At 51.1% G+C, this 11,622-nt stretch overlaps 1 protein-coding gene across 3 annotated transcripts in view; it reads left to right on the forward strand.

The window, feature by feature from the left end:
* Positions 1–3,485, forward strand: part of Irx4 (iroquois homeobox 4) — a 9,461-nt gene extending 5,976 nt beyond the window's left edge. For 2 of the 3 annotated variants that reach the window (XM_021180880.2, XM_029485014.1), the window contains exons 4-6: positions 497–609; positions 1,388–1,716; positions 2,117–3,485. In XM_021180880.2, the coding sequence (XP_021036539.1) occupies positions 497–609; positions 1,388–1,716; positions 2,117–2,925 (1,251 nt within the window). In that variant the 3' untranslated portion in view covers positions 2,926–3,485. Of the gene's footprint in view, positions 1–496; positions 610–1,374; positions 1,717–2,116 lie in introns of all 3 variants that reach the window. The other variant, XM_029485015.1, reaches the window with a different exon arrangement.
* The last annotated feature ends 8,137 nt before the right edge of the window (positions 3,486–11,622 follow it).

Genomic DNA, 11,622 nt, shown 5'->3' on the forward strand with positions numbered 1-11,622 from the left:
CCCCCTCCCTCTTCCTCTCCTTCTCTACCCCTTCTCTCTCTCTCTCTCTCTCTCTCTCTCTCTCTCTCTCTCTCTCTCTCTCTCCCATGCACCCTAGCTTTCCCCAGCTCCGACCCTTCCTTCCCCCTCTTCAAAGCCTCTTCTCTACCGGTCTACCGGGTTCATCATTCCTAGGCCTGGTAGCCTCTCTGGAATCTTTACCAGTCCGTCCTCTTTCTTTCCTTCCAAGCTTCTTCAAAATCGCCCTCCTCCTCTCTTTCCCTTCCTCCACCTATCTCACTTTACCTTATCTTCACTGATCTACTTGCACCCCATTTCCCTGGCCCACCCTCTTCAGGTCCTCACTTTTGGGAAACTGAGCGTTGAGTGAGTCCAGGACATGTGTTACAGTTTGTGGGCAAAGTTTGAGGAGACTCCTAGGATCTAAGCTACCCTAAGAGAGCTCATTGGGTAGTGTTTCTAGCTGGGTCTACAAAAGCTGTGGTGGCTTTTACAGAACAGCTTCGAGTCCAAGGATGGCACAGGATCTTCACACGCCGGCCTACCACCCACTGCAGCTGCAGCCTACTACCCGTATGAGCCAGCTTTGGGCCAGTACCCATATGACAGGTGAGGGATTCGACCTCCCTCCCTGAATACCACTACAGTCCAGCTGCCAACCACTCCATCACCACCTCCAGATCGCCTTCTGGGGGACTGGGAGGTGTGGAAGGACCAGAAGAGGGGACAATTCCCTCAAGCAGGTGTTCTATCCTACCCTTACACACATACCTATGTTGTTGTGAATGTAGAAATTCTCTCATTGCTGTGATTTTCAAGCAAATTGATTCTAGAAAGTTCAGTCCACTAGGCTGCTTCCTTGAAGGGCCCAGGATACCTTCCTGCACCCCAAGAACCTCAGCTCAGTTGGGTGTCTAAGCCAGGTCCACCAGCCTTATGGTGGGAATTAAGGAGGAAGTCCCTTGGCCCTCATCACCCATGCTGGGGACAGCTCAGCTCACCACCCCATCTTCCTATGGGACCATTACCAGTTCAACTAAAAACTCCTGAACCTTGCTCCCTAGTTGCTCTAGGCACAGGTTCACGGGTTGCTGGTTCATAGATCCGTGATACCTTTTTCTGTTTTACCGCTCAAAGTGGTAAGAGAAAAACCATAAAGGATCAGAGAAATGTCCCTACAGAGTTTCAGACAGGCCATGACCTACTCGCTGTCATTTTAATGACATCATCTTGGCCCACAAAAGGCAAGGCAATGCCCATAATCACAACCCACCCCAGGGAGGCACAGCCTGTTCCTATGCCCGCTTCCCCCAACCCCCGCCTCGCCCGCCCGCTCGCGTGATCTCCCCGGCCCCGACTGGCACCCCATTGCAGAGCCTGTCTCCAGGTACGGGACCGTGGACAGCGGCACGCGGCGCAAGAACGCCACCCGGGAGACCACCAGCACGCTGAAGGCCTGGCTGCAGGAGCACCGGAAGAACCCGTACCCCACCAAAGGAGAGAAGATCATGCTGGCCATCATCACCAAGATGACCCTCACACAGGTCTCCACCTGGTTTGCCAACGCACGTCGGCGCCTCAAGAAGGAGAACAAGATGACCTGGCCACCTAGAAATAAATGTGCAGATGAGAAGCGCCCCTATGGGGAGGGGGAGGAGGAGGAGGCTGGAGAGGAGGAGTCACGGGAGGAGCCTCTCAAGAGTGCCAAGAGCAAAGGTGGGTTGGATATTCTGCAAAGTATGGGGTGTCTCTGGAAGCCGTTGGGTGGCAAACGGAAAGCCTTAGGGCCTGGGCAGCAGACTGGTGAACTGGTTTCCAGTCAGATCTTGTGCCTGGGGAGAGGAGATTGAGGTGGTACCATGTAGACAGGCTTAAAGACATCCAAAGTCAAGTTAAAAAGCATTGCAAACGCCATTAATTTGAATGCAGATCTGCCAGGCTGGTGTTCCTAGTTCAAGACTTGAGGCCCTCTGGAAATGGGAGGAGGAAAACAGAAAGGTCTGGGCTATTGACTAGTTGGGAATGAGTTTCCATTAACTCTGGTCTTAGAATAAAAGAAAGCTGCTTATGCCCGTCCTGTCTCCCTCCACTGGCCGCATGCTCTCTGGCCTGACAGGTCCTGCTGGCAAAGACGACAAGGAGCTAGAACTCAGTGACTTGGAAGACTTCGACCCTCTAGATGCAGAGACCTCAGAATGTGAGCTGAAGACGCCCTTCCAGTCCCTGGATAGTGGACCAGAGAGGATTCCTGCGTCATCTGATGGTCCCGGCACAGGCAAGGAGGCCTCTGCCACACTCCGGATGCCCCTGGGCACCGCTGGTGGAGCTGTTATGGATGGGGATCTGGAGAGGGCAAGGAACTGCCTCCGGAGCACAGTGGTCGTTCCTGACTCTGGCGCCGAGGGCGGCCCACCTGCTTGCGAAGCCAAACTGACCTTTGCTCAGGCGGGAGCGCCGCCGAACCTGGAGACCAAGCCCCGCATCTGGTCCTTGGCACACACAGCCACCGCTGCTGCAGCCACAGCTCTGAGCCAGACTGAGTTTCCCTCCTGCATGCTGAAACGCCAAGGTCCAGCGGGTGTATCTGCGACGACGCCAGCGTCCTCACCTGCAGTCACGGCCCCTTCTGGGGCTCTGGATAGGCACCAGGACTCCCCAGTAACTAGCCTCAGAAACTGGGTGGATGGGGTATTTCACGATCCCATCCTTAGACACAGCACTTTGAACCAGGCCTGGGCCACCGCTAAGGGCGCACTTCTGGATCCCGGCCCTCTAGGACGCAATCTGGGGGCGGGTACTAACGTACTGACGACGCCCTTGGCTTGCTCCTTCCCGCCCACGGTGCCCCAAGACATCCCACCTGCAGGGGCCTCCCGGGAGCTGCTGGCTACGCCCAAGGCCGGTGGCAAACCCTTCTGCACTTAACACCCACCTGCACAGTGGAGAAGGGAACTGGCGCTCAGGCTGCAGGCGCTGACTCTGAACTGCTTTTAATGGGTTTCCAAAAGAAAGGGGCATTTCCAAGCCAAGATTGCCAACCCACTTGAGACAGAGGATTTGAACTCAACCTCCAGGGCTATGGAGGAACTCCTCGCGTTCTATCACCAGGTTTTACCTGATGTTGCGTCCACCTGAGCCATCCCTGAACTCCAGGAAGATGAGAAGACCGGAGAGCACAGCCGATGGGAGGCCCCCTGAAGCATAAAGTTTACGTCCAAAGTTTACATGGAGAAGGCATTTGGGTTCTGAGGCTTGTTTTGTGTCGCTGTCTCCTTCTGGGTTTGAGGCATGCCGGTGTTCGAAGAGTCTTCAGCCTGTTTTTCTTCGGACTTCATCCTCAGCACGTAGAGCTCACCGCCAACACTTCCACCGAGTTTACACTGTTGCACACTCCTGACTCCTGACAAAATTATGTTTTCTAAAATGTATATTCACACCAGTAATTGCCTGTTTCAGAGGGAGGCTAATATAACAAAACTAATAAATTTTCGTGTTTGCATTGCGGAAGGAACACATTTCACAGCTGGGGCTGGCTCTACAGGTGTTCTTGGAAGCAGTGACGCTGACCCCCAGGGGAAGAAAGAATAGGCGGGCTGACCCACACTCCACCCCCATAAAGTAGTTGCCCATCCAAGTCTAAGCAAACCATTTTTGAGATGCTAAAGGCACAAGAGGGACACTCTTCTGACCTCATAATAAGTAGATGTGAAACCCCAAACTTTAAAGTCTTCCCCACAGCCAGACACCAGAATTTGAACAAACAAGGTTTCTTTGACTGAATTAAAGTAATGTTTAGGCTTTCTAAGTCCCCCGAGATTTTGCCCTGGGGGAAAGGGACATTGCCCTGAGGGCATCATTCTCTGATGCCAAGAGGCTCTTAGGTCATGTTACCTGACCCCGTTGTCCCTCTTTCCAGAGAAGCAGGCTGAACCCTGTAGCTTCAAATTTAGCTTCTATATCACTCAAGTTCTAAAGACTCCAGAGGGAACATCTTAATAGCAGAAGACGGGAAGCAGAGCTAAAAAGACATGGGCAAGGGCATAAGGGCTTGGGCCAGAAGCAGCCTGAGAGGGCAAACCAGATTCTTCACACCTCTCTAGCATAGTCACAACGGTAGGCTACTTTGCACTAAGGTCCTCCACAGCTCTTCTTCCCTGAATCTCTAGGAGGCACTTGCCCAGCATCTGTGCCTTGTTCTCTGTTCACCTGAGAGCTTCTGTTCAGGCCTCTATGGGCTTCATAAAATGTTCCTAGGGAGATGGCAGTGGCAAGCAGAGGGGCTTGTAAAGCAGAGAACCCAGGGCAAGCTGCTCTGAAATTAAGTGAGCCCAGGGACTAGAATGAATTCTAATAGTCACATAGAATCCAGCCGTGTATGCTAGATACACTTTTCATCTCCCAGAGTAGCCTTTGAGAGATACCAGACATTTAATAGACACCAGGTCCTCTGCAATCCTAGGGGCGGGACTAGATGGCAGCCTATCAAAACTCACACTAATGAGTCTATAGGGCCAGATTTGGGGACAGTTTACAGACCCCCAAAGAAAGAAACTTAGCTTTACTGAAACCAGACCCCTAGGACTAAGAGGGTCCCCTGAATGATGGTCCTCACCCTGAATCCTGGTTTCCAGCCCTTGACTCTTGCACACCGAGTGGCCAACTGCCCCAAGCCGCAGGCCTGCCCTGGCCAGCACTCAGTAATTGGATTGTCCCAGCCCTGCGCTGTCACCGCATTGACTTTCGCTCTCCTGGATGATATTATCGGGACGCGGAAGCTTGCCGCTGATGTGCCTGTCAAAAGGCTGCGGCGGGAGCCCCCGGCCTAGCAAGCGAGCATCAGCCAAGATAATTTGAAGTGAAATTTTCATTTTGACAGTAAACCCCTCAATTTCTAAAGGCTCCGCGCTTTGAGAGAGCGCTGGCAGGGGAGGCTTTGCGGAAAGCCCACGTCTTAGGCTGAAAAGGGCAAAAGAACTCGAATTAGTTGTAATAGATAAAAGGGCAAAAATAAAGAGTCAAGGGTACTTGACAGTAATAGCGAAAGTGGAGTCTCAGGGGAGACGCGTTGCTGCCCAAGCTGGGGCGCGAGGAATTTTAATGCGGCCGCCAAGCGCGCCCCCACACAACCCTAGACAAAGCCAAGCATTTACAAAAGGAGAAAAAGAAAGAAAAAGAAAACAGAAAAAAAATAGGCTTCGCAAATTCAGGCGAGGGGTGGGTTGAGATAAGAAACGGTAAGGTCAGAAACTCAAGCTTGGACCGAAGCCTGTGTCCTGGCTGCGGACACATTTGTCAGTGCGCACGTCCACACACCGGCAGTGGCCCCAAGATCCCTCCTCTGAGGCAGTCCGAGGGAAGGAAGGAGGTTTCTGAGCTCCCCTAAGCTTGCTGAGCTTGAACCCTCTGGGCATGGTCTCTGGTGCCTGCACCAGCTCTGGGCGTCCAAATACCAAGTTGCTAGAGCCTGAGAGCTTGATGACTCTGGCTACTAAAGGAACTTATTTGAATAAACTACATTACCCTGTGAATAAAGATATCAGGGTTGGGCGTGGGGGGGGGGGGCTCAGCCACATTGCAGGGCGCCATGCCATAAGGAACACCCACCCGAAGACATCTCTTACATAGGGGAGCAGCCTTCAGGATGTGCTTTCAGGCTCACCGAATCTTGGGGGCATGGGTCAAGTGCCAGCGTGACTCCCTAGATGAAGCCAGGCGCCTTCGCAGGATGAGGGCACTGTGGAAGGGGAAAGGTCTCGGTCCCCCAGAGGGGCGCAGCAGGGGAGGGTTTCGAGCCGCGACTTCCCCTGCGGGAGGCTGTCAGCCGGCCTGGGGCGCCCGCGCGAGGAGGCAGCGCAGGGACGCGCTCAGTCGCTCAGGCGTGGCGATCGCAAACACACGGAGAGGAGAGGCTAAATTAACGGCGCTCTTTACATAGAGCCAAATAAAACTGTAATCAGCGGCGCGTTACTTTTCATTAAGCGAGTCTGACAGCAGCATATTCAGACTCGACAAGGGAACAGGCGCGGGAAATATACGGCTCCCGGCCGGCCCAGTCTAAGATAATTCCTTAAGCTCCATTAACAACACGTAGCCGCAGGAAACTGGCTCCGAAAACCGTCTCCAAATCTAAAAGCTTTATCGACCCCCTCAAATGCGGCTGATGGCTCCATTTTTTCTTTTTCTCTCCCTTTCCCAAAAAAAAAAAAAAAAAAAAAAAAAACCTTAAGGGAGAGACATCTTGCAAGGTAATAGAGTTTGACACGACACCTTCTTAACTAGAGAAAGGCAGAGAAACCGGCCCTTAAATGATATTTAAAAGGCAACCAATTAAGATTTAAAGTGGTCGTCTCCGGAGATTATGCATGCGATTTATGCCACCTACTTCTCCCCGGGCCTGCCTTCTTGAGGGGTGGCAGAGCAGACAGCAAGGCCCCCCCATCCCCTGGGGGACGCTCAGATCTTCCTTCTCTGAGCAAGGCTCCTTAGGTCCACAAGGAGATAGGGGAACTGTCTCCTAAGATAAGTCGACAAACAGCTAATGAAGAAAGGCTAAATTGCCTCTGCCCTCCTCACAGACATCAAACCGCCAGAGAGAACTGTCCCCACCCCACCCCCTAGTCCTCAGTAGTGCAGAGTGGTCTCCTGCTACAAACCTCCAGCATAGGAACAGGAATGGTACACAATATCAAAAAGAAGCTGCAAGCTGTCCCATGACTTAGCTTTCCACCTGGAGTGACTGAGGCAGGAGTGCCCCCACTCAGTCTCCCCTTTGCAGGCCTAAGGACTCTCTACTCTTCCTTTTCCAGTAGAATTGGTGGTGTCCCTGTATCCCCAGAAGCTGCAAGCCCTTCCTTTGGAGCCAGCTGAATCCCTCCATGCCAGGATAGCCTAGCCATTGTTCTGACTGGTGCTACCAAAGGACCAGTTTAGGTCACTATGTGAGAAGTCAGAAGAGGCACTGTGACCTTTTAAATGACCCTAGTCCAAAGCCCAGCTGGAAGGGACATTGAACAATGAGCCAGAAAGAGGGAGTGCCTGGGAAGAGGAGCTGAGGGAAAGGAGAAAGGAAAGGAGGAAGGATAGAAGCAGGGGCTAGAGAGTGCAGAGGCCAATGGGGTGAAGGGAGGCCGAGGAGGAAGACCCAGTAGGAATGAGAGGAAGCCACATCCCCAGGTATCTCTCATCAGCTTTAGTGCATTGTGAACAAAGTGCTCTTTCTTTTAGCAACAGGATCCCTAGCTGTGGGGTGCAGCTCAAGAATCAGACTCTCACTCTGGGGGGTCCCGATGCACACCTGCCTCTAGCTGTCCACTGGAGAGGATGGGGTTCTCCTGGTCGTCCTGAGCTGTGCTCAGGCATGATCCAAACCAGCTCCTCTGCTCCTTGCAAGATTAAAAGTCAAGCATGAATCAGAGCCCCTGCCCCCTCTGCAGCTTCCTGACCTGAAGGAAATCTCCCTCCTGAAGAGGAAGGTCCCAGAGGTAGGACTGAGATGGGATCCAGCAAAGCACCTGCTCTGTTTTTGTTTTGTTTTGTTTGGATGCCAGTGCCATGGCATTGGTGGAGTGTGTTTGGGGGCGGGGGAGGGGGTTCCTGTAGCTCCACCCATTGTCCTGGAATAGAGTCAGATGGACAGAGAAGCCCTGTTACCAGGTGCTCTCAACCTTGCAGAGAGATACCAGCAGACACTCTGGTTCCAGCCAAGCTAGTTTACCTTTGCTTTTCAAAGGATTGCATTATTTTAAAACACATCTCCCTCAAGTGCATAAGCCCATCTAAAGTGCAACCTAAAGCAGAGGAAGGCATGTGTCCAATACTGTGAGACACCCCAGTTCCCACTGGATCACATTCTCCCTTATGAACATGGTCCAGTCTTATTGATACTCATACTAGATACTGGAATATGCTAAGCCACCCCCTGTTTGGGATCCATATGTCCCTGAAGGACCCTAGAAGCTTTCCTACAGTCCCTCTACAGTGAATGCACATCTCTTCAATAGAAATGGTCTCCTTGCAGGTGGCCCAAGCCCCAGACCTTGGTAAGTAGCTGGGCTTTTTGAGAGAGAAAACTAAGGACAGAAAATGTTCAGGAAAAGCTGCCCTGACCAGAGGCCACTGGGGAAGACAGAGCCAAAGGAATGGGGTTGACTTACTCATGAACAACAGTGTCGAGAAGCATTGCCAAGTAACAAGGGGCTGCATGCAGCCTTTTGCAAAGCCACCAGCCTGCTGTGTAGGTACCTGGTGGCACAGGGAGGGGCACTGGGGCTAATGCTTGGGTTCATTTGGCACAGGATGCCCAGAGGTTGAAGGAAAAGATTCTATGGGCTACCTGAATGAAGGCATCTAGAGTTAACAAAAGGACTTCTGGGAGAACCATTTTCATGCATGATTTAACACCTCATTCACCTAACCAGACATGGCAGGAGAAATCAGAGCTAAGCTTTTGTGTCAGGAAACCTTCTAGCTAAGATAATAAATTGGCAGTTCATGGGATAGCAGAAAATAGGGAGCTACAGAGTACATGTCCCCATGTGGTGCTGTAGGGCAGGCAGATCTGCCTAGCCTGGATTCTGAACAGTGAGCCTGCCTTGCAGAGCATAGAGTATAGTGCATAAGTCAGGGTGTGTCTGAATGCTATGCACCTATGCCTGGAGCAGCACATGGGCATCTGCCCAGAGAGACTCCAGGTGGATTCAGACTGTCTTAGGATTGCCCTGGGCTGCCAGGACTCTATGTGAAGGCCAGAATCTCTGCATCTGAAAGCATTTCATGATTGCTCGGTGGTATAATCATTGCCTTCCATCCTACCCCCCACCCCAGCACAGGCAAGCTCAGCCTTAATGAGAAGACAGCAGCTCAGCCTCAGACAGACTTAGGGGAAGCACCTGGAAGGCAGCCTTCTATTGCTTATGCATATGTGCACCACATACCCCTCCAGGTGCACTCTCACATGTGTGTGTACATTGTCCTTACCATCATTTTCTGTCTCCCCCACAGGTATATACGTGCTGTAGACTCTCTGAAGCTTCACAGGGCTGTAATGATTCCACACTGGTCAGATTTCAGAGCAGAAAACGGGGTCTGCTGTCATCTCTTTCAGGCCTAGGTCTTTCATAGAAGGTGTTTGTTTTATCCCTAGGAGCTTCTACCTCACTTCCAGGAGGGCTGTGGGACTCACCATTACTGTCATCTCAGGCAGAATATCCCTAGGAGTGCAGTGAGATCCCCCTCCCCCAATTCTGCCTGGCCCTTAGCTCTCACCTCATCACCTCCTAGGATGAAGTGAAACCCCCTGAGGTCTTGGCAGAACTTGGGTCAAATTCCACAAGGCAGAAGAGTCTGTCTCCAGCCACAATGTCTTGGCTGCTCTGCTATCCTGAAGCCAGCTCCTTCCCCACTGAGGCCACAACAGGATTGGCAACAGGATGCACTGCCAATCCCAGCACACAAGTGGTTTGCATTCAAGTCTGACTGCAAATGGGACATTAATTAATGAATTTAGTAATAGAGTCTCTTTTCATGGAACATTAGCCCAAGTTCAAGATAATCAGCCTGAACGCAGGCCCCAGCTTTTTGCAGCACACGCCTTGGGCAAGAGTGTAATTTATGTCACAGAACTGAGCAAAGATAGCACACTGTGAGATGTCCTAGGACCCTTCGTACACTCAGCACAAGTGTCTGTACATATTTGGCACCTGTAATTCCCTGGTCATCTGTCTAAGGCAGGGATATTACCTGGCATCCGTGGGTCTTACTGCATTCATCTTAGATCACTAGTCAGTGTTCTGAGTCTTTTCTGGGCTTTGTGGATATAGCGCATGAGAGAAGAGGCTGCTGTGCCCAGGGCCTGAGAACCTCAGAGTTTAGGATTTCTATCTGGGCTCCTAAATGACACCTGCATTATCATGACAACTGGCTGCTTGAATAGTGAGATACATTGTAGCCCCATATGGTGTGGAGCAGTACCTAAGGACTATTCCAGAGAAGGTACCAAAGGCCTGGAAATGTCATATAGAACAGCGCATCCATGGTAAGAATGAGAACCGCTGCCCGAGGCAGTCAGTCTCCAGCAACCCCCAGACACCCCAGGGGGGTCGGCCACCCACAATGGATCCCTATGGCAGGTAAGAATCACAGAACCTGGGGAAAGAATGTTGCCACCCACTAGAGAGAAGGCACTGGGACTGCCTCCTTTCACCCTCCCTCTGTCCTTTACTAGGGATAAGGACTATCTGCTTGTAGCACTGTCTGGGTTCCTGGTGGCTGGTGAGGAGGCTGGGCTTGTTGCTTTTACCTTGATGTCAGCTATGGCTGGGAAGGGTTATCTGAACCCTTGCAACATTTTACCTGTCTGTAGGGAGCCACAAACACCACTTAATCTAAAGAGCCCTCAGCTGGATGGCCTAGGGATTTTGATCATATTTACCACCTGTGTTTGGAAATCCATGGAAGGAAGCTGCCTGATTCGAGTAATCCCTAAGGAGACCCCCCCCCAACCCTGACAGCCACAAAACCCACAAACCCCACTTCCCCAGCTATGATGATCCTGGCAGGGCCTTAGTTTCATGCAAATGCTTCTGAAAATCAAAAGCCGCCCATGCTTCTGGTTTAGAGGGCAGAATGAGCTATTATTATCTTGAATGTTTACTATTTTCTTATACTTTATTTTGAACAGCTTGCATGTGCACACATGCATGCATGCATAAACACACACACACACACCTGTTTGGGGAAGCACAAAGGTCTTCAAAATGGATAGCCAAACTGACAGGCAAATCTTTTTTGCTTTAAAGTGACCTTGCTGATGAATTGTTCTCAGAGGGCAGTTGGGGGAGAAAGGCTTTATTTGGTTTATAGTTCCATATCACTGTTCATCATAGAAGGAAGTCAGGACAGGAACGAAAACAGGGCAGGAACCTGGAGACAGGAGCTGATGCAGAGGCCATGGAGGGGTGCTGCTTACTGGCTTGTTCCTCCTGGCTTGCTTACCCTGCTTTATTACCCGGGCCCAGCAGCTCAGGGATGTCCCTACCTACAATGGACACATCAGTCACTAATTAAGAAAATGCCCTACAGGCCGGCCTGCAGCCAGATCTTATGGAGGTTGGTTCTCTCTCTCTCTCTCTCTCTTTCTTTCTTTTTTTCAGTTGAGCTTCCCTCTTCTCAGATGACTATTGCCTCTGACAAGTTGATATAAAACTAGCCAGCACACAGTCCTTGCGTTAAAAATAGTCTTTGGTTTATCAACCTCCCTCAGAGAAGTTTTCAGATAGTAGGGGCATCTGCAGGTTCTCAGCAGAGGGTTGTCCTTCATTTGACAGGTACTGGCCTCCACGCCAGTCCCTTTGCTTTCAGACTCCAGCCTGCTCTTGGGTAGATCTTGCTGAGGAACAAAACTGGAAAATTCTCAGAACACATTTCTGGGTGGGAGGTATGGGATACAAAGTAACCAGAGGACACTTAGCAATTAAATTCCTTTCACAAGAAGCTGGAGACATATTTTAAAAAAGAACAACTAGTGCCCTGCTGCTTCTCTTGATTGGTTTGTTGGTTATAATTCCAAAATTGAAATGTATTTCACACAGTGGGACCTCTCACTCTCTCTACCAAAGTAGGAAA

This window comes from Mus caroli, chromosome 13 (assembly GCF_900094665.2).
Source record: "Mus caroli chromosome 13, CAROLI_EIJ_v1.1, whole genome shotgun sequence".
NCBI classification, from domain to species: Eukaryota; Metazoa; Chordata; class Mammalia; order Rodentia; family Muridae; genus Mus; species Mus caroli.